This window comes from Engraulis encrasicolus, chromosome 14 (assembly GCF_034702125.1).
Source record: "Engraulis encrasicolus isolate BLACKSEA-1 chromosome 14, IST_EnEncr_1.0, whole genome shotgun sequence".
NCBI classification, from domain to species: Eukaryota; Metazoa; Chordata; class Actinopteri; order Clupeiformes; family Engraulidae; genus Engraulis; species Engraulis encrasicolus.
The window spans coordinates 36,081,427-36,101,000 of NC_085870.1; the positions used below are offsets into that span (position 1 = coordinate 36,081,427).

A 19,574-nucleotide genomic window follows, 5' to 3' on the forward strand; every position below is an offset into this window, starting at 1 on the left:
TCTTGACAAACAGCTAAGCCAGCTGTTATTTTGGAGCCTTTAACATGAAGGAAATGATTTCTTGAAAATCTGCCATCTTGGGACTTTTGGAAGCTTATGCTGAAGCTTATGCTTATCTGCCATGCACAGCACACTGAGCGTGGAGTGGAGTGATGTCACGTCTTAATACTGTAGTCTGTGTCTCTACAGTCGCTGGCTCGGTTGTGTGAATAATATGCGTTTGATTTTTTTATATCCTGTTGGGTCCAGTCATTTCAATGTGACTAAAAAAAAACAACCCTGTGAAACATCTTTATACTACAGGAGCAAAACAAGTTACCAAGCAGTCCTCAGAAACTAAAAGAAAACTCAGGGCTGAAAACTAGCAGCCATTTTGTGAATGCTGGGTCATTTGGTAACATAGTTGAGCCTAGATATTTTTTAAAGAGATACACAGTAGCTAGCATGTACAGTGAGTTTAACAGGTTTAACAGCTGTAGCATTGAGACTGAAGGAAGAAAAAAACTCATGGATGCACATTAGTTATGTTTTACACCACTCTGTTTTAGGTTATGTTGTTCGTTCCAAGTTTTCATCCATTGTTGGGAGGGTGGTACATGTAATTTATAGAAGAGTATTGGGAAATCTTTTCAGTGGAAAAAAAGAACAACTGCATTTGAGTCATTTGAACACTTTACTGTAGATTACTAAAGCATGTTCTGTGTGTGTGTGTGTTTTTATGTACTTTATTCTATTTGAATTTGTATAAAACAAATACATGGACCTTGTTCCCATAACTATCCCAAATCTGTACAGAAATGTTCATAGTAAATTGTAAAGAAAACCCTTTGCTAAAACAAGACCTCGGTGCAATGTCATTTTTTGCCCTCAGTCCTCATGAATGTAGCTACTTTTCTCAGTTGGTTACCTAGCAACGGTTGCTTCCAACTGCAAGCAAATAAGGCTGGGTCTCAAAAGCAAGCTTTGGGGTGTGTGTGTGTGTGTGTGTGTGTGTTGGGGGTGAAGGTAGGAGTGGGTGGAGCACAGTGTTTGCAGGAAAGGGTGGCACTGGAATGGAAGTTTTACCATCGTCGTATGCCATCGTAGTATACTGTATTTTTTGCTTTTATGTCTGACAAACACATGCCCTGTCCCAGTGCGTGACACGTTTAATTTCCTTTTCCTTCATTATCTCTTCATGGGGTAGGCTTAGAAAAAAATGTGACATCAGTTGTGTGTCAGGACCAGATGTGGTTGTAAAATTTATTGAGGTACTTTTGAAATAAGATTGTTTTCCGCATACAGACTTACTGGCAACAAAGAATCCATTACACACAAAACAGAAATGAACAGGCTCTGATTGATACCAGCGCCCTGGAAGACTGCACAGTGAAATACAGCCTTAATTCAACGCTTGGAGAGTTGATTTAACATCTTCTAGAGATAGTATTTGGTCCCAGAGTATTTTCTTAGTGTTGAATTAACACTACATGTTTACTACGTATTCTGGACTCTAATCTGGACTCAAATCTGGGCAGAGTCACAGAGAAATCAAGATCAATAGCAGAACTAATATATATATATATGTATAATACATCTGTTAAGGCTCCTTTCTGTGAAAAAGGGAAGTTACTGGAAAACGACTCACTGTTGAAACACTGGATCTTCATCAAATACTCTTTCATGAACTATTTGGCTTCTTCTTCCAGGAGGCCTAATCCAAAAACCCAGAGACCTATAACTGGACGGGATTAAGCCTGTAATTAACTATCATGAAGAAATTGCTGCGTACATGAAATTGTCAGTCTGTTCTTCTAATCCTGTACTGTATGTGTACATTAGAGACTTACAGCATAACAGCATCCGTTATGGTCCTCAAGTAACTGGTCATGTCATCATAAAAAAAGATTACAGATATGAATAGGCACAAAACTGGCTCCACAGTAGCAGAAATGTACATGTACCTCAGAACTCCATTTTTCACAAACTTAATGGAGTTCTTGGCATGATTTCAAGCACAACAGATCTACAACATCAACTTAAAAATACTGTGAAGCATTGTTCCAAACTCAATACATAAACAGAACCTGAAAGCTGAAAATAAAGTTTTAAAATGTACTTTTTGTGTGGTTGCACAACTGGTGTCATTGAAATCAGTACTCCACTTCAAGATCTTTTCCTTAAATTTACCAGTGACAAGAAGATGAGGGACAAGATGATTTTATCATCATCTGCAATGAATGTCTGAACATGTAACTTGTGAAATGAAATGTTTGGACTAATACTTTTTTGCCATTTTGAAACAGAGAGACAAAAGAAGAAAAAAAGACATTTAAAAGTTAAGTTATCTCCCCAGAGTGTCTCACAGACGTGTCGTAAACAGATGCAGCAGAGTTCAGAGCAGGAAGTGAGGAAGGGAGAGTCATCAGAGTTGTATAAAGTACAAGTAGAAGCACTCTTACAGATGTCATTACAACATTAGTGGTATGATATTACAAAGCTGAAACCATGTAATACCATTCCACTAGTGTTGTAATTACACCTTTAAGAGTAATTTTACTTCGACTTTATACAACTCTGAGAGTCATAAAGACGTGAGTCATCATCATCAGGCAGCGCACCACACAGACACCACTGCAGAGAGCACTCAGAAGAGCTCTCACTGTGGCCTCCAATCAACACGTTTCAAGAACAAGAACACACAAACACACATCCATGCTACAAAACAGATCCACACAAACACGCGTGCACACACACACATAAACACACACAAGGTGTGAGGTCGAGGCGACTCTAGGTCCAGCTGGGGCTCCAAGCGAATATGAAATGTTGATGCGCCGCTGTGCCTTTTCACACATTTACAAATGGTAAGGAAAGGGGATAACACTGCATTAACAGTAACAAGTCCTGCTTGTATGGAATAATGTAAAAAAAGATGACCATGACATGACATCAACTCTTTGTCATGATCAACATGTGTAGAAGCAGAATCAATGGTAAGAGGAAGGCCACTCAGTCAAAGTAAGAAGTAAGGAATGGAAACACACTGTGAACAGTTAACCTGCAAGCACTTCCAGATAATAAAAGAATTTGTCTGAATCACTGAAAGAGTACTAACGTTAATGATGAAATGTGTGATAAAGGAAACTATGATTCTCGCCTATCCTACTTTTTCTCCAACCTTTGAACATGTCTCTTGCCAAAGGGGAAAAAGGAACTGAAAAGTCAAACTAGGTGGCTTGGGAAAAAACAAAACAAACCCAGCCTCAGATAGGGGCAGTGTCCACACTACTGCATACCCCCAAATTGTCAGCAAACATCTCAGCCCAATGTCAGCACGATGGCTTTCAGGTACTGTAGTCTTAGTGCTGCTCATCTGCTGGTGACTCCAGCTGCTTTGAAACAAAAGGTCTCTGGCGCCCCCTGGTGGACTAATAGTTGCACTGCATCCACCTCTCCTTGATGCTGAGTGGGTAGCCGCTCTCCACCCTCAGCTGGTTGTTCAGGCGCCAGTATTTCTGCCCTTTGAACAAGTAGATCTTGCTGTTTTTCCAGGTGAACGCGGCATCAGGGTTGCTTGGTACCCCGGTGAAGAGGTTGGAGAGAGGTTTGGGATAGACGCTCATGTCTGTGTAAGAGATCTCATCCCATTGCCAATACTGTGAACCCTGTTGAGGAGAGAAGACGATAAGATGTAAGCCTTGTGTGAATATATTCATCTGCGGTGGTTGTGTGTGTGTGTGTGTGTGTGTGTGTGTGTGTGTGTGTGTGTGTGTGTGTGTGTGTGTGTGTGTGTGTGTGTGTGTGTGTGTGTGTGTGTGTGTGTGTGTGTGTGTGTGTGCGCGTGCGCGCGCGCGCACATATGTGTGTGTCTGAGTGTACTCTATATGCATCACATCTGATTAAAGCTCCCATTACCTTAATGAAAACAAGCTTCTTGTTTTTCTCCAGATACAGAGCAGCATCGATGTTGGGTGACAGCTTAGTCAGCTGTTTGGGGTATCCGTAGTCCAGTCGAAGCCCTGTGTACCTCCAGAATTTGTTTCCTGTGGTGAAGACGAGACGTATGAAATGTATACAGTATCTGAGCTTATACATCTCCTGGGGACTATAATACACAGTAAATTGTGTAGTGTTAAAATAACACTTTAAGAGTTAAAATTAACACTGTTCTAGTGTCTATTTGGTCCTGCTCCAGATCAGTGTTAAACACTGGTGTTAGATTTATAGTGTTAAGCTAACACTATAAAGAGTAAAGCAGTTTCGGGGAGCACCCTACTAACAATTTTTAGTTCTAAGAAGATTCCTGGAACACAAGCCCTTGGTTCCAGTTTAGTTCTGGGTACGTCCCCAGAGAGTCATGTTTGGTTATTTTTCCGTTCTCACTTGGTTGGCAGGAAAGTTTAATTTTCGTTCCTAGAATGTTATATGTGTAGTTCCCATTCCGTTCCCTTATTGTTCTCTCACCGTCACTTTATTCCTGTTCATGTCATGTTTGTTCCCTTGCCATTCCCATATGGTTCCCTTAACCTTGTTGGTTGCATATTTGGTTCCTTGGACATGCTCCTGATGTTCCCCCAACCTTGTTTATTATTGTGAATGTGTTTTGGTCCTGCCCCACTATCTCTCACCATAGTTGAGGTACCCTGATTATGGCACTTAAGCACCTCCCATCTTCCACCATGACTGAAACACCCTGCGCCTGGCATCAGTTTGCCACACTGCTCTCTGAATGTTTAAAGTTGCTGGAAACATGTAAAATGTCTATATATCATATGTCAGTCTATGCTGTACTGCACCACAATATGAGAGAAATATCACCTGAGCCTGTATGAACACAATCCAGTGGGGATTTATACCAAATGTTTTCCTTAATGAAGTTTAAAATACAACCATACCATCTACATCAAGTGCACAATGGAGCAAGCAATATAACATGTGCTGTTACTGACTAGCTCACAAAGTAAGTCACAAGATGTAGCTAACAAATGCTATAAGCCAAAAGCGCCTTTAGCTTGCTTGCAAACATCAAGTGCACAATGGAGCAAACAATGTAACATGTGCTGTTACTGACTAGCTCACAAAGCAAGGCACAAGATGTAGCTAACAAATGCCATAAGCCAAAAGCGCCTTTAGCTTGCTTGCAAAGCAGGTAAACAAGCGCTATGCTGTGCCATGCTGACCAGCCAGCAGGCAGGCAGGCAGGCAAATATTTAAAGCACTGTGACAGTCCAGGTTTATATACAGGCTCAAGAGTACCATGTGACCAGATTGATTAGGAGTTTTTCAGGTGCAAGCAATTGAGTCATGATATACCAGCCCTAAGTAATTAGGTTTGGCCAGGCGCTGATGGACAGATTGGTTGTGAGGGGCCTGCTTGTTACCGGCAAAGGTGTAACAAGTTCTCAAGTTATTTCTTTCACTCAACACATATTTTGTGTGATGTTGTGTGCACAGCCAAACCTTAGATCAACCCAACCAAGTTGAGTTAAATGAATTAAATGGAATAAAAAAAAAAAAAGATTGTGTTCATGATGGAGGAAATACTGTTACTAATATGTAGACGTATATGATTTAATCGGGTGGACAGTCATCATTGCTTATGCTCATTGCATTGCTTATGACGTGACCAGACCTATAATGTCTGGGAACCATATGAGAACGATGAGGGAACAAACATGAAAAGCAATAAAGGTACGGTGAGAGAACGGCGAGGGAATGGAATGGGAACCACACATATATTAACTTAAATTAAACTTTCCTGGCAACCCAGTGAGAACCGAAACAGAACCAAAAATGACGTATCCGAAACGTATCCAGAACCAATGGCTGCTTGGTTTTTACTGTAACCAAAGGGAACGTTTGTAAGTGGTAGATTTTGGTTTGGTAATAACCCCAACCTTTAGAGAACCAAAAGTCAAACGTTTTCTTTACGTTCTCTGTTACTAGGGCATACAATGGCGCAGACAAACTCCATCACCTCGAGGAGGCGGGGGCTCTCTGGAGTACTTCTAACTCCACACAATTTAACAACTTCATTTGTCACTGACACTGGAGAGCATCTCACTCCATTTGGTGTTGGAATTACTCCAATAGTGTTAATAAGCCTTAACACTGCAAAATTAACACTGGCAAATTTACTGTGTACAAAGCTGTTTCAGGATAAGTTCAGGAGATAAATCATCTAATACAAGAGCTTTTCTTAAGAACATGAGGACTCCAGACTAGATGTGTGTCGTTCATGAACGAGCCGGTTCTTTTGAACGGCTCCCTGAAGTGAACGATGGGAACCGGATCACAGCTGGGGGAGCCACTCGACCGTTATTTCGTTCATTTTTCATTCATTTTAAGCACGTGACCTCGACCAGAGTAATTAAATTTGGGAAAAAACACAATTGTTTGCCTCAAAGAGAGGCAAAAACGGTCTTTAGAAGCAGGAGAATAATCCGTTGTTGTTTGGACAAAATTACCTTGAGGTGGAGTCAAAATATTACATTCTTAACACTGAATAAATAATTTAAAAAAGAGCCAAAAGAGCCAGTTTTTTGAACGGCTCTTTGAAAGGAACGAGCCACTAAGATCCGGATCCTGAAAAAGAGCCATAAATCCCATCTCTACTCCAGGCTCTTCTATTAGATGATGTGTCTCTAAACATCAGCGTTGTAGTATAGGCCTCTGAAATGCTACATCTCCGCATATCTGGAGTGTTAAGTGAATGATTCTCACACAATAGCTGTATTTCTTCCAAATATCTTTTTTGAAGTTCTCGGTTCACATAAGAATGTATTTTTTGAACATAATATGTTTTTAATTAGTTTAATTATGGTTTTGGTCTCCCCACTGGGATTTCCCGTAAACATGTTCTGTAAATAAGCACATGTTTATCTCTCACTCCCTCTGAAGAGGGAAGCAGTGCGGTACCTTTGAAGAAGTATGTCTTGTTGGTGCGGGGAGAGTGCACAGCTGCGTTGATGTGACCCGGCACTGACTTCCAAAGCAGGTTGATTCTGATTGGCTGCTGATATCCGGCGTCCGTCACGGTCCAGAAGTAGTCTCCACTGAAGGCAAAGGTCTTCCTCCATGGACCTGGCAACGAGAAGAGAGACGAAGAGAGAAGAATATCATTTCTGTAAAACTGTTGTGATGGTATGTGACTGTCACTTGGGTTGTTGGTGCGCTCTGTCACACAAACAAGCCTGGCTCTCTGGTGTAATGGTCAGAGCCCTAGTCTGGTTCCCCAGAAGGTCTGGGTTCGAGTCCTGGTGGTGCCACTCTACTCCCCTTCTCTAAAGCTATATTATACTAATACTGTATGGGGGTGCTGTGGTGCAGCGCGCTAAGCCCCCCACATTTGGGCTTGCATGCCCAGGGGGACCCCGGTTTGAGTCCAGATGGGGTCATTTCCCAGTCCTACCCCATACCTCTCTCCTGCTCATTTCCTGTCTCCTCTCACACAGTCCTCTCATAATAAAGCCCCAAAAACATACTTTAAAAAAAAATACTAATACTGTATAGTATACTACACTATGATAATGTTATGGCTATTCTTATCATTTATTTACACAAATAAGGTACCAGAAGGTAATCTGAGCATGACATTGCAACATCTAAGGAGTAATTTATCATTTGACCCTGAAAGATCTTTCTCAGTGTGTCACCCCTCACCTTAACCTTTGACCTCTTTGAGGATTCAGAGTTAGTTTAGATGGGTTGCACTTCATGCATACACCAAACTGATTTGTCATGATAGTACCAGTACATGAACAAACGCCCCAAAACACCCCCCATTTACCTCATCATAAGCCTGCCAATGTCCCCTACCCCAAATCATGATGATTAAAAAACACTGCCACTGCCACACACCACACCCACACCCCACACCAGCTGTCCCCTTCTGAATGCCCCATGAGGACTCCCTAATGCCACATGGGGGTCTGTAAAACACATCATCTTACCCAGTATGATGGCATCCAGCCTGGCAGTGCAGGGGTCTGGCGTGTCAATGGGCGCGGGGGCAGTCGTAGGTGGGGCCTTGTCCACAGAGTTGGAGTCGTCTGTTTCTCGTGCACCTTAAAGGAAAAAGGTAGGAAGAGAAGAGTGGGGGATTGAGTCATGCCTGGTGTCTTCATTTAACCCTTTCTGTCCAATTGTGCATGCACATACAATTATTCACACAGGCACATGCACACATGAGTGCACCGACGCACATGTCCACGCCCAGGTGCACACTACTCTTTTTACAAACTCGTTCGTGTGGTAAATAAAATAGCGCACAACCGTAATCATGCTAATCTGTAGATGTATTTTTCACTTTATCTGCAGTCCATCTGTTAACTTAACTTAAGACAAGGCCCCTCCTATACATTTGCTGTTAACAGAATTGCATTGACCAAAGTTGTATTTGTAATGTATTACTAATGTTTAATGTTGTAGTAGGTAGGGCTGTGGTAAAAAAAAAACATATTTTCAGAGACTATGATAGCGTTGCCACTGCTGGAATGGCATGCATTACAATGCTGCAGGCAGTGAAAGTCAAAGGGTGCATGGGGCAACAACAATATTACGGCACTGCACCACTCCTCCTGCCCGTCAGTCACTCACCGTACATGGACTGTATGCCCCTGACGTCGTCCGAGTGCAGCCTGAAGTTGGGGTTGTACCCTCGGTAGTGCGGGGCCATGAGGGCTGTGGAGTACTGGGAGTGGCCCAGGCCCAGGGCGTGGCCAATCTCGTGGGCCGCCACGATGCGCAGGTTGGTGCCCGAGTACTTGCCCTCCGTCCACTGCTCGTCCAGGTCGAAGTGGATCATGCCCGAGGGTGGCGCCTCAGCATGGGCAAGGACTACGCCTAAATGAAAATTACATTTAATTAGAAATAGTAGTAGTAGTAGCAGCAATAGTAGTAGTCGTAGCAGCAGTAGTAGTAGTTGTTGTGGTAGTAGACTAGCAGTAATAGCAGTAGTAGCTGTAACAACAGTATTAGTTGTAGAGGTAACAGAAGGTAGAAGTAGTAGTGGTGGCAATAGCTGCCTATTGTAGTGGTTGTAATAGCGTTACAAGTAGAGATAATAGTATAAGTAATATAAAATCAGGACATTCTTTTTTTTTTTTAAAGATATTTTTATGGGCTTTTTGGACCTTTATTTAGGATAGGACAGTGAAGGTGCGACAGGAAGTGAGTGTGGAGAGAGATGGGGTAGGGTTGGGAAATGACCCCGTCCGGACTCGAACCGGGGTCCCCATGGGCATGCAAGCCAAAGTGTGGGGGGCTTAGCGCGCTGCGCCACAGCGCCCCCAAAATCAGGACATTCATGATGAAAAAACACCTACAGTTCATGCATATGTGGATGTTGGTGAAAATGCTTGATACATAAACTTCATTCTCATTCAATATTCCTCTTGGAGCAGGTGGAATAATCATTAGAGTAACAGTATGCACATCCCACCTCTCTGAGGCCAGGTGCAGGACAAAGGCGCATCTGATAGTGGAAAGAGAAGAAGTCCGCACACTGCAGCTCCGCTTTGAAAATGTATTCAGGTCATACAGTACAACGTTTCGACCCAACATGTCCTGATGAAGACCCTGTTGGGTCGAAACATTGTATGACCTGAAAAAAAAATCAAAGTGGAGCTACAGTGTGCAGACTTCTACTCTTTCCACTAGCAGGTGGAATAATCCCAAGTCAACCCAAACATGTAGAGTTTGGATGAACTGAATATATGAGTGCTGCACTGCAATAGCCCATTCACTTGCTTTATTCCAGTATGACAGGCATGGAAATACACTGTGGTTTAACATTGTTTGCCCCTGCTGTACAAACGGACCATGAAACGTCGTGGAATATTTACCTTTCTTGAAATTAAAAAGCCAAGGAGGGAAATATTTTTGTTTTAAAGGAAACCAGCGTTTCTTTTTGGGAGTTTTCAAATAAGCAGCAGGGGGAACAGACGAGGCGTGTCGACCACATCACAACTCTACTGACGCATGACAGAGCTGAAGAGGATCCAAGCGGTGATCTTCCGAAAAGACTCCTTTGCAGAGTTCTCCTCATGTTCAGACGATAAAACAAACAGTGCCCGTGCATTTGGACCGTCAGATTGGTCCAGTTTATAATAGGTTTTGAAGGTAGGCTGCAGCTTTTTAAAACATTTTACATTACACTTAACTCACGCTTTTTTAAATCCAAAGCGACTTACAGTTGCCTAAGTACAGGGTATTAGTTACAGTCCCTGGAGCAATGTGGGGTTTGGTGCCTTGTTAAAGGGTACTTCAGCCAGGAATGAGGGTACTGAAGAGCAGTGTGTGCAACCTGGATCCAGGAGCTTCAGTAGAGAGCCAGATATTCCAAATGTCCTGCTTTTACCAGTCAAACTGCCCTATCTGGACAGGTAAAACTAGGTCATTTGGAAGATGTGTATCTGCATTGCAGCTTCTGAATTTATGTTTCCCATCATCACTGCTTGAGAGCAACCAGATTCTTTCCACTTGTACAGGATTCGAACCTGCAACCTTACTATCAACCTCCAACTCCCTGGCCATTCTTCCTTTGTGCAGAGCCTCTGTTATATAACCTCATTGTCACCAAAATGATAACGACCGTGTCATAATCTGTTACTTAAGACTGTCGGTAATGTCATAGCAATGTTGTCACGATGTAGGTAAGCTTTTTCAGCCAATAGGGAATGGGCTCCCATCCCATGGACTACTGAACGCCAGTCCCATCTGCATTCAAGGGCGACGCCACAACTGGCCTCATCTGCATGAAGTGGCTACGTCACAGCTGGCCGTGCAAACCATTAGTCCACGACTTCCACGCGGCTTACCTCTGCCGTCGAAGGGGGAGTTGCAGACCACGGTGGACTGGTCGTGGAAGGAGATGCGGAGGTCGGCGCGTCCGTACGACACCTCCTTGAAGCTGAGCGGCGTGACGTCACTCCAGTACTTGAAGGCCGAGCGGATGGCCCTCTGCGTGCCCTCCTTACCCAGGTCCGGCGTGTAGCTGTGAATGCGGTACGTCAGGCTCCTCTTGCGCCACACTCCTGCACATCAAGTTGATGAGACAACACAAGGTTACAGTAGGTCGAAATTAAGTGAAGTCAACATCAAATCATGGCAAGTCAACTCACTGCAGAAGCCAAAGTGGGAGTCAAAATTAAATCAAGTCAAGTTGATTTGAGTCAAGTCAAATGAGAGCCCCACATATGCTGGCTGCAGGTGGGCTTGCTGGCGGAGCTGAGATTATTAAATTATTAGGACATTTGTATCCATGCAAACTGCCAAGGTACAACTACACGTGGACATGCAAGAGATGTTCATACAGTACATGGCATGCACATGTGCAAACAGACAAATGCACATGATAAAATCACACTTGAATCAGAGAGAGAATAGCACAAGATGATACTGTAATCCGCAAGTAAATTATGCAGATATGCATAATTTTGACATTACAGTTGAGTTGCAGTTTGGCAATAGAGTCATCATCAGAAACACATTAGTGGTAACTCATGCATGATGACCTAACGCATGCATCATGTTCATTAAGTCTTGTTTCCAGAAGTAGGCCCTTACCACTATCAACATGACAGTTTGCATCTTTGTCCACAATGTTTTCAATATAATAAGTGCATTAACCCCTTAAGACGCGGCTTTATACATTTGTTGTTACCAGTATGGTAATGACCAAGTCGTGGTGCATTACTAAAGGGCCTGTGTTGTGTCATAGTATTGTAGTGCTATAATAGTTACATTTCAATGACTATTATAGCGTGCCACTGGAGGTACGGCGCGCATTAAGGGGCTACGAAAGTAATTTACTGTACTTATTCCAGTTTGGTGAGAAATCAGTCAGGGGTGACCGATACATAAATCTACATGGATTTTGTTTTGTGCGATATAATACTGTACATGCATGTTGCTAAGTAAACAATAATAGTCAAGTCTATTTTAGTCTTGTAAGCTGTGCAAGTAAATCCTGTTGCTTGCCATCATCAAAACACAACTAATACACTTCCTCATGTGCAGCTTGTTGCTGCCTGCAGCACTGACTCCTTCAAGTGTATTAGTCATCTCATCAGGTGTCATTCACTATTCTTCCATCTCAAACCAGAGCACAGCCAGATACAGTAGATATACTGAAGCAGACACATAGCGACAAGTCCAGGCCAACATGCTTTAGATATTCCTATAGTGCCCCATTGGTGGAGCAGTTAGCGCAGTGGCTCTCAACCTTTTTGGAACAAACACCCCCTTGGCCTCATAACAAGCCTCCCAACGCCCCCTTGACCTCATGACAGCGCCCCCTTTAGTATTAAAAAATTAAATGGACTAATGCCTCCCAATGGCAACTAAGCTCCCCAACGCCCCCTGGGGGGGGCCTACCGCCCCCGTTGAGAAGCACTGAGTTAGAGCATGGTCTAGCTGGCAAGCCAAGCCTTGAAGGCAGGGGATTTCATTTGGGAATGTTCCATACAAAAACACAGCAGGCTGTAATCATAGCGCCTTGCATGGCAGCCTTCACAGCTGGCATCTGTGTGTGTGTGTGTGTGTGTGTGTGTGTGTGTGTGTGTGTGTGTGTGTGTGTGTGTGTGTGTGTGTGTGTGTGTGTGTGTGTGTGTGTGTGTGTGAGAGAGAGAGAGAGAGAGAGAGAGAGAGAGAGAGAGAGAGAGAGAGAGAGAGAGAGAGAGAGAATGTAAAGCATGCACTTTATGTCAACCGTGGTTATGATGATCGTGCTATACAGATAAATCTGATTTGACTTGGCATGACTTGACTGTTACATGCTGCATCTTTGTGTTTCTTTGTTTCCTCAAATAAACATTCGGAGGCTTTAAACTCATAAGGCTCACCTCCAAATCGTCGGTACCTCATGGACTTATTATTGAAAGGGTCTTCAACACCACAGCGAGGTCCTCTCATCCTTTCGATGGTGGCTCTGTCTATCCTCCCTGTGATGTGAAGGTTTGATATCCTCTGGAAGACTCTGATGATGCACGCATTACAAAAGACCCATTAGAAGAGCAAAGGAGTGCAAGGTGCTTGCTGGACAACAACAAAAAGTCAGTATTTTACGTATAAAAACATAAAAAGGGCCTACACACCCTGACATTGTTGTTCTTTAGCAACCTACCTGAGGGCTTCTTCGACCGTGGCTGAACTCAGATCGGGCTCTACATGAGGGTCCAGTGGAATGCTCAAGTACCCATACTTTTTCAGGTAATTCTAAGAACAGAAAAATATGACATTGCATTACTATATGAGGCATGTTGCAGAAATTTGAGCATTCATTGCTAAGTGTTCATCTGTCTACATTCTAACAATAATATTTATTTTAGGAATTTGCAAAGACCAAACACTGGCTGGTTTATAACAGAGCTTAAAAACCTGACGCCAAATTTATCGCAAACCTTTTCTGTATCCAAATAATAATATGGTTCCAAGCGCTTTCTTCCTTAGAATACTTTGCAACCCTTCCGTTTTTTTCCGAAATTAAGCTGTTGACAGATGTGGGGATGACCTAAAGCAGAATGATGTAGACAAGTGCGACTTACCGTGGCTTCCACGAACTGGTCTCGTCTTTCCATTACCGTCAGTGACGTCGTGCAACAAATAGAAGCCAAGATCACAACCGCCCGAAACAAACAAGCCATTTTGAAAAGCTTTCTGTCAGTTCTTCTTTCAGTGTTTTAGTTCTGCAGGCTGTGACTGCTCGCCTGAGTGTGAGTGTGAGTCTAGACGAGCCTACAGCTTTGTGCTGTGAGCTTGGGCCGCTTGGCTAGTGAACAGATGTGAGCTCGCACCGTCTTGATGTGGTGGTTTATAAGTGCAGAGGTGGATGACTCACACAGCCTTGGTTTTGAAACTTGGAGATGATGCATCCCCGAAATATGCCTCACCAAAGAGACGTGTCCGGGTAGAACTCAATCGCTGAGGTCTTTAAGGATAGTGTTCAACATCTCTTTACGCACGGAGACCACATAGGTCATGCGTGAGGATAATGAACAATGTTCTTGGAAACAGGATAACCCACCCCCATTTACAAGCACTAAGTGGATAACAGTACAGTACAACGGGATAGCATGACAGACAAAGAAACTGTGCTTGTTGTAACCGAAGTGCATTGACATGCGGAGACTATACCAAGTGTCCTGTGTTAGGCCTATAGCTCAAGCAAGCATATCTTTGACACTTAATCTAACAAAACTGACAGGTCCTTCACATTTACATGCATACAACATTGTGTATTATCAACATTCAGAGATGCAATGATAAGAACATATTCAATTGAAGGGGGTTTTCCCTTAGGAAAGGAGCCTACAACAAAAATGTCCCAGGAGAATTAAGTTGTCAAATGTCAGATGAGAAATTTGGCGGGGCTTCAGACAACTTCCAGGCAGCCTGGGCCACAGTTTGGTCCAATATTTACAGCATGGCGCAGGGATGCTCTGACCAGGCCGTTGCTCACCAGCTCACAGGAAGAAGAGCTGAGCTTGTCCCAGTGCCATGTTCGCTGATAGGTGCTGAAAAGGTGATGTACTGTAGTAGTGGAGAAACAGGGGCAGAGCTAATAGTGGGCCAAATGGGGCAATTGCACCCGGGCCCATGGCCCTCCCGCATTGGTGAGGGGGTCCTTATTGTGACCTTGGCAGGCCGTATGGGGGGGTACACATGGGCCCTGTGTGCAGTTGTTCAGCCACAGCAGAGACATTTGCACCAGTGCCATAGCTGAAGCCACTGAGAGGTCTATATGCAGACGAGCTCTGAGAGTTTGGGCTTTTGGAAATGCAATCCTCACTCAAAAATTTGGGAAGCAGCCGACTCTAGCTCAGGATCTGCACCCTCCAGCTACTGGAAATCTTGTTTGATTCCTTGATGGATTGGTTTGGGACCTATAGACCTGTGGGTTTAGTACAACAGTTAGTACTTGTAACTTGACGTAAGTGCACCCATTCATGAAGTATTTGTGGTGCTTAACTTTTTAAAACAATCCACTATCCTCTTCTATATGCAAACAAAAGTTATATCTTATTCCCGTCTAACACCCAAGTGAATGAGAGCTGCGATGTCTTGATGTTCCCATCACAGCTTGCAGAAATACTTTGTGCTCGGTCACCACTTTGGCTGCAGTGCAGAGTTTTATGTGAACAGCTTTATATCACACCGCGTCATCTTTTACACCTTACACTCAAAGATCCAGAATACCACCGAGTAGGGCATTCCTGAAACCACTGCTTGCTTGCAATAGCAGCAGAGCTCAACCACAAGGCGGAAACAAAATGAAGACAAAAGTGTCTCCTTGCAGCCACTTGGAATCTGCATGTGGAATGCACTGAATGCTCTGTATTATCGTGGTAACCAGAATCTGCCCCCCCCCCCCCCTTCCCTCATCTCAGGGCGTAGGCTGCACAAACAGGCTGTTGAGGAATATTAGGCTGATAGGAGAAGTTCTTATCCTTAAACAGCCCCTAAAGGCCTTCTTTGGTAATATGTGGAGATTAAAGCACATGAAAAAATTTTTCGCTTGCACAACTAAATTTGAAATATGAATGCAGAGTCATGTAATACAAAGTGAGCTGCTTGTATCCTTAAACTACCTCTGAAGGCCTTCTTTGGGGAACATGTAAAGACTAAAATAAAGTTTTGGTATTTTAAGCCGTCAGCATTCATATTTCCAATTTATTTCCGTAAGCCATTTTTTTTCATGAGTTTGATTTAGTGTTTCCATCAGCTGGCTGCAAAACTTAGTTTTGCTTCAAGGGTAATTTTGTCACATGTTTTGTCACATCCTGTCCAGACAGTTACTATTCATAGCATCAAAGGGAATCAAGTTCTTGAAAAAGTGGAAAAACAGCTCAGAAAGAAAGTGCTTCCTTTTTTGCAGTGACCCAGAAGCATAAGTCTTCCACTCAGAATGTGAAATGTCCATCCTTAGCGCAGCACTATGGCTCTCTGTTATGTCATAGCAATGATGTTATGATGTAGTTAAGCATTTTCAGCAAGTGAATAGGGCCGCCGGCGACCCCTGCTGCAGTAAGAGGCCCCATTTTGTCCTAAGCCCTTTTTGGGAAAGGGTGCCCTCTTCCTATTAGATCCCAAATATTTCAGCCTCCAAAGCACATTCAAACATGAAATGAGTTACATTTAAAAGCCAAGACCCTCCTCTTGCTTTAGAATGTGTTCATACAGCTCTAACATACCCACATATTTAATAAAACAGCTCAAATATCAAAATCCTGAATGCAGCATACGTATATGTGTCTCCAGGACACAATGGGTTAAAGCAGTTTGCTGAAATACTGTTTTGCAGGCATGCAGTCTAACACGGTGGTATGTTTCCTGTGATGTGTTTTGTATGTAGTCCTGAATAATCAGTTCATGTATTCAAATTTCTGAATCACAGCTTCCTCAAATAATTATCCCTGAAAAGTCTTTGTCATTTATGATGAGTAGGTCAAAACTTCCCTGGGTCAGATGACTTTATCCTCTGAAAGTAGCCATTCGCAACCAACTTGTCAGAACATTACAGCTATGTTAGGATGATGAGCTGATAGTCACAGTAGCAGCTGCAGAGCCTGTTCTGCATGCTCAGGACAGCAACCTTATGGTTTAGGATTTACTGTAATTACCCTGTTCATGAATTGTATTATTAAAACCAAGGTGGTTAATGAAAAACCAGATAGGGTCATCATGACATAACCTGGTTCTCACGCGATGGTTGTTACCAACCATCTGGAACATTGTCAATCGCTTAGCTCTGGAAAGGCCTGGGTGTGTTCAAAACAGCTTGAACTTGATTGGAGAATTCACACTGCTTTTTTTTAATCACATACTACTTCAACCACTGACTTGTATATACCCCGCCCCGAGATCCCGCCCCGCGACTCTAATTGGACAGGCTGTGAAATATCTGATTCCGTTCGGGCTCGTCTAAGATTTCCAGACCCTCGTGCGTGCTCACAAAGTTTAACGAAGATGCACGAAACACCAAGGGTCTGCGTGAGAGCCAGGCTAATCATGACACACCATGGCATGTACATATAAGCAGTAATCCACTGCACTACTTGAGCATGAAACAGGGGCAGAGCTATGCGAGGGGCAAGTGGGGCTCTCGTTCTTGGGCCCAGGGCCCTCCTGTATTGGTGGTGGTGGCCCTATCTTGACCTTTGGGGTCCTATCAGTGTTTTGCTCCAGGGTCCTGTATGCAATTTTTCAGCCACTGGCATGAAATGTTCATCAAAGCACAAATGTTAAAGGGAGAATGTGACTCATCAACAAACATTACAGCCTACATTTTGCTCTGTTATTATCATTAGGGGCCACAGTTCTAAATAAGAACGAGAGTCACAGGCGCAGCTCAGATACGGGAAAATCATTTTAATGTTTCTTCAAAGAGGTGCTTAGGGACTAAAATTTCAACATTAGTTTGTCCTCGTCAACTTCAAGTGCATGTCTTGGGTGATTCGCAAAAATGTGATCTGGGGTCTATCAAATGAAACCAGGTTAGACAAAATGACATTGTTCAAAAGTACATTGTTCAAAATGAAGCCTTCAAATGTTTAAAGACAACATTTGATCTATTCCAGGGGTGGGGAACCTATGTCTCGAGGGTTAGGGGTGGGGAACCTATGTCTCGAGGGCCAGGGGTGGGGAACCTATGTCTCGAGGTCCGTTTGCGTTCTCAAGCATTCTCTTGGATGTTGGATGGCAGCCTTTTTCCAGGATAGAGAGAGAGAGAGAGAGCGAGTGTGTCGCGGCCAGTGATTACCTTAGTGGCATCGACGTCTCTTCTGTGCCGTGTGAACTTGTGCCTGTGAGTTTATTTGACTGTGTGCACTGCTGTTCATGCTCCAGGCCCTGCTGCAGGAGTGGTTGCAGGGAGATGGCCATGCAGGGCAAAGGAGGTGAACCGCGGAAATGAGGGGGTGTGCTGTGCTACACTGGCCTGCCTTGCCTGCCTGCCTGTCAGAGTCATTATTAGATACAGATAAACACACCAATGCCTGGAGGGAAGACTTGTGTTTGGCAGTATATTTCACTCTCTCAGTCACTCACTTTCCATGTTTCTCTTTCCCTTTTAGTCTGTCACTTTCCATCTCTCTCGCTCTCGCTCTTTCTTTTACACTGTCTCACTCTGTATGTCTTGCTTTCGCTCTCTCTCTCTCACAATGTCTTTCTGCTGCTCTCTATCTCTCTCTCTCTCTCTCTCTTTTCTCTCTCTCTTTCTCTCTGTATGTGTTTTGTGTGTACAGATGTGTGTTTTCAAGGGGTTAACGTGGTTTGGGGGGAAAGCCCACAATAAGTTTGGGGCCAACTCGTGCTGCACAGCTGTTTGGGTCCTGTGGGGAAGCGGTGGAGACTGTGTGGTTGCAACACGTCCCTTGCTCCTCTCCTCTGTGGCTTGGCCCGAGGATCATGTGGTTTTGAGCGAGGAGGTGAGGGGGTGGCGGAGGTGAGCTCATTCTCCACTTCACTCCAGGCTGCAGTCAATGAAGAGCTAGCTGGATTTGAAGGGGGAGTTCCACTTCTGTAATGATTGTTTCATCGGAAGTCAGTAAGCCAGTCAGTCGGTCAGTCAGTCAGTCTGTTCGTTGTCTGGGTGTGGTACCTTGCAGGGTCAGTGGGTCAGGTGGACATTTTAGTTTTGCTTGTTATTCCATGGCCATGGAAAGACAGACAGAGCTTTCCGGTGGAATAACTATGAAAGAAAAGAAAAAAACGTGCTGAAGATGGCAGGACTGGGCTGTATTTTGTTTTACACTAAATATAATATTTAAAATCGTGCACAATATGTATTCTATATGCAGTGTGCCTCTCTGTGTCTGCTCATTGAATTAATGCAAGAACTTCTAATACTTAGTTTCTTGCATAAGCATGCAGAGCCTAAGAGTAATGCACCTTAACCTCTTTAGATCAAGCACTGGCGAAAGAGATGCTTGTTGTAGTGTTCATGTTTGTTCAGTTTTATTTAAAAAAGAATAATTTCTGAGCTTTTGACTCCTACCACTGCGTACCAAGGAAAGCAAAAGATTAAACACACCATATTACTGTAAATCTGCCGGAGCATTTAACCCATTGATGCGTTGCGCAACATTGGCCCTGGCACCTGAAGCTGCATGACACAACATTCAGGCTCATGAGATTTGAGACGATTTCATTTAAAATCTTGGTATGTAAGAGCTGAATGAACACACTCTAATGCATTTATGTGCTTCAGAGGCTGAGATATTTCATTTTTTATAGGCTGAGAGCAACTTAAAAAAAAAAATGGTCTCAGGCATTCTGCAGTCTTTTTGCAGGTGCTTTATGCATCAATGGGTTTTCAAGTGCTTTCAACAAGTTGAGCTGATGACAAGTGGCCGCTTGGTGTCTGGCTGTAACAAATGTATGATTAAAAAAAGTCCCTGTTCAGCCTACCCAGTTTTAGCAAGCAGCCATGCGAACACAGACAAATGAGTATTCAACATTCACCGTGCACCAACAACCACACTGTGATTTCATTTGTTTTACATCCACCAGATCCCATCTTGGTAGCAACAACAACCAGGGAAACAGACAAGGGAGGGCAAAGGGGTGAATTGTCACAAGCCCAGGGAGAG

The 19,574-nt window shown here is 43.5% G+C and overlaps 2 protein-coding genes across 2 annotated transcripts in view; one reads left to right on the forward strand and one right to left on the reverse strand.

The window, feature by feature from the left end:
- The window catches only part of LOC134462518 (transmembrane protein 198-like), a 36,369-nt gene extending 35,528 nt beyond the window's left edge, over positions 1-841 (forward strand). Inside the window, exon 6 of the mRNA XM_063215588.1 lies at positions 1-841. This exon is cut by the window's left edge and continues 994 nt beyond it. The gene's annotated coding sequence lies outside the window, so the exon portion shown is untranslated.
- A 1,643-nt stretch (positions 842-2,484) lies between these two features.
- Positions 2,485-13,787, reverse strand: mmp19 (matrix metallopeptidase 19). Its single transcript, XM_063215587.1, has 9 exons — positions 13,530-13,787; positions 13,109-13,200; positions 12,828-12,961; positions 10,803-11,018; positions 8,581-8,826; positions 7,935-8,048; positions 6,901-7,065; positions 3,898-4,025; positions 2,485-3,647 (listed from the first exon to the last, which is right to left on the reverse strand). The coding sequence occupies exons 1-9, from the start codon at positions 13,626-13,628 to the stop codon at positions 3,411-3,413; spliced, it is 1,431 nt and encodes a 476-aa protein (XP_063071657.1). The 5' UTR covers positions 13,629-13,787; the 3' UTR covers positions 2,485-3,410.
- Between the last annotated feature and the right edge of the window lie 5,787 nt (positions 13,788-19,574).

What these genes read in the sequence shown, in the direction of transcription:
- mmp19 (XM_063215587.1), bottom strand. Translation starts at nt 13,628, where the DNA reads ATGGCTTGTTTGTTTCGGGCGGTTGTGATCTTGGCTTCTATTTGTTGC. An exon ending in ACGGTCGAAGAAGCCCTCAG is followed by an intron (nt 12,962 to 13,108) that starts GTAGGTTGCTAA and finishes GTGCATCATCAG; the next exon opens with AGTCTTCCAGAGGATATCAA. An exon ending in CAAGACATACTTCTTCAAAG is followed by an intron (nt 4,026 to 6,900) that starts GTACCGCACTGC and finishes TCTTCACCACAG; the next exon opens with GAAACAAATTCTGGAGGTAC.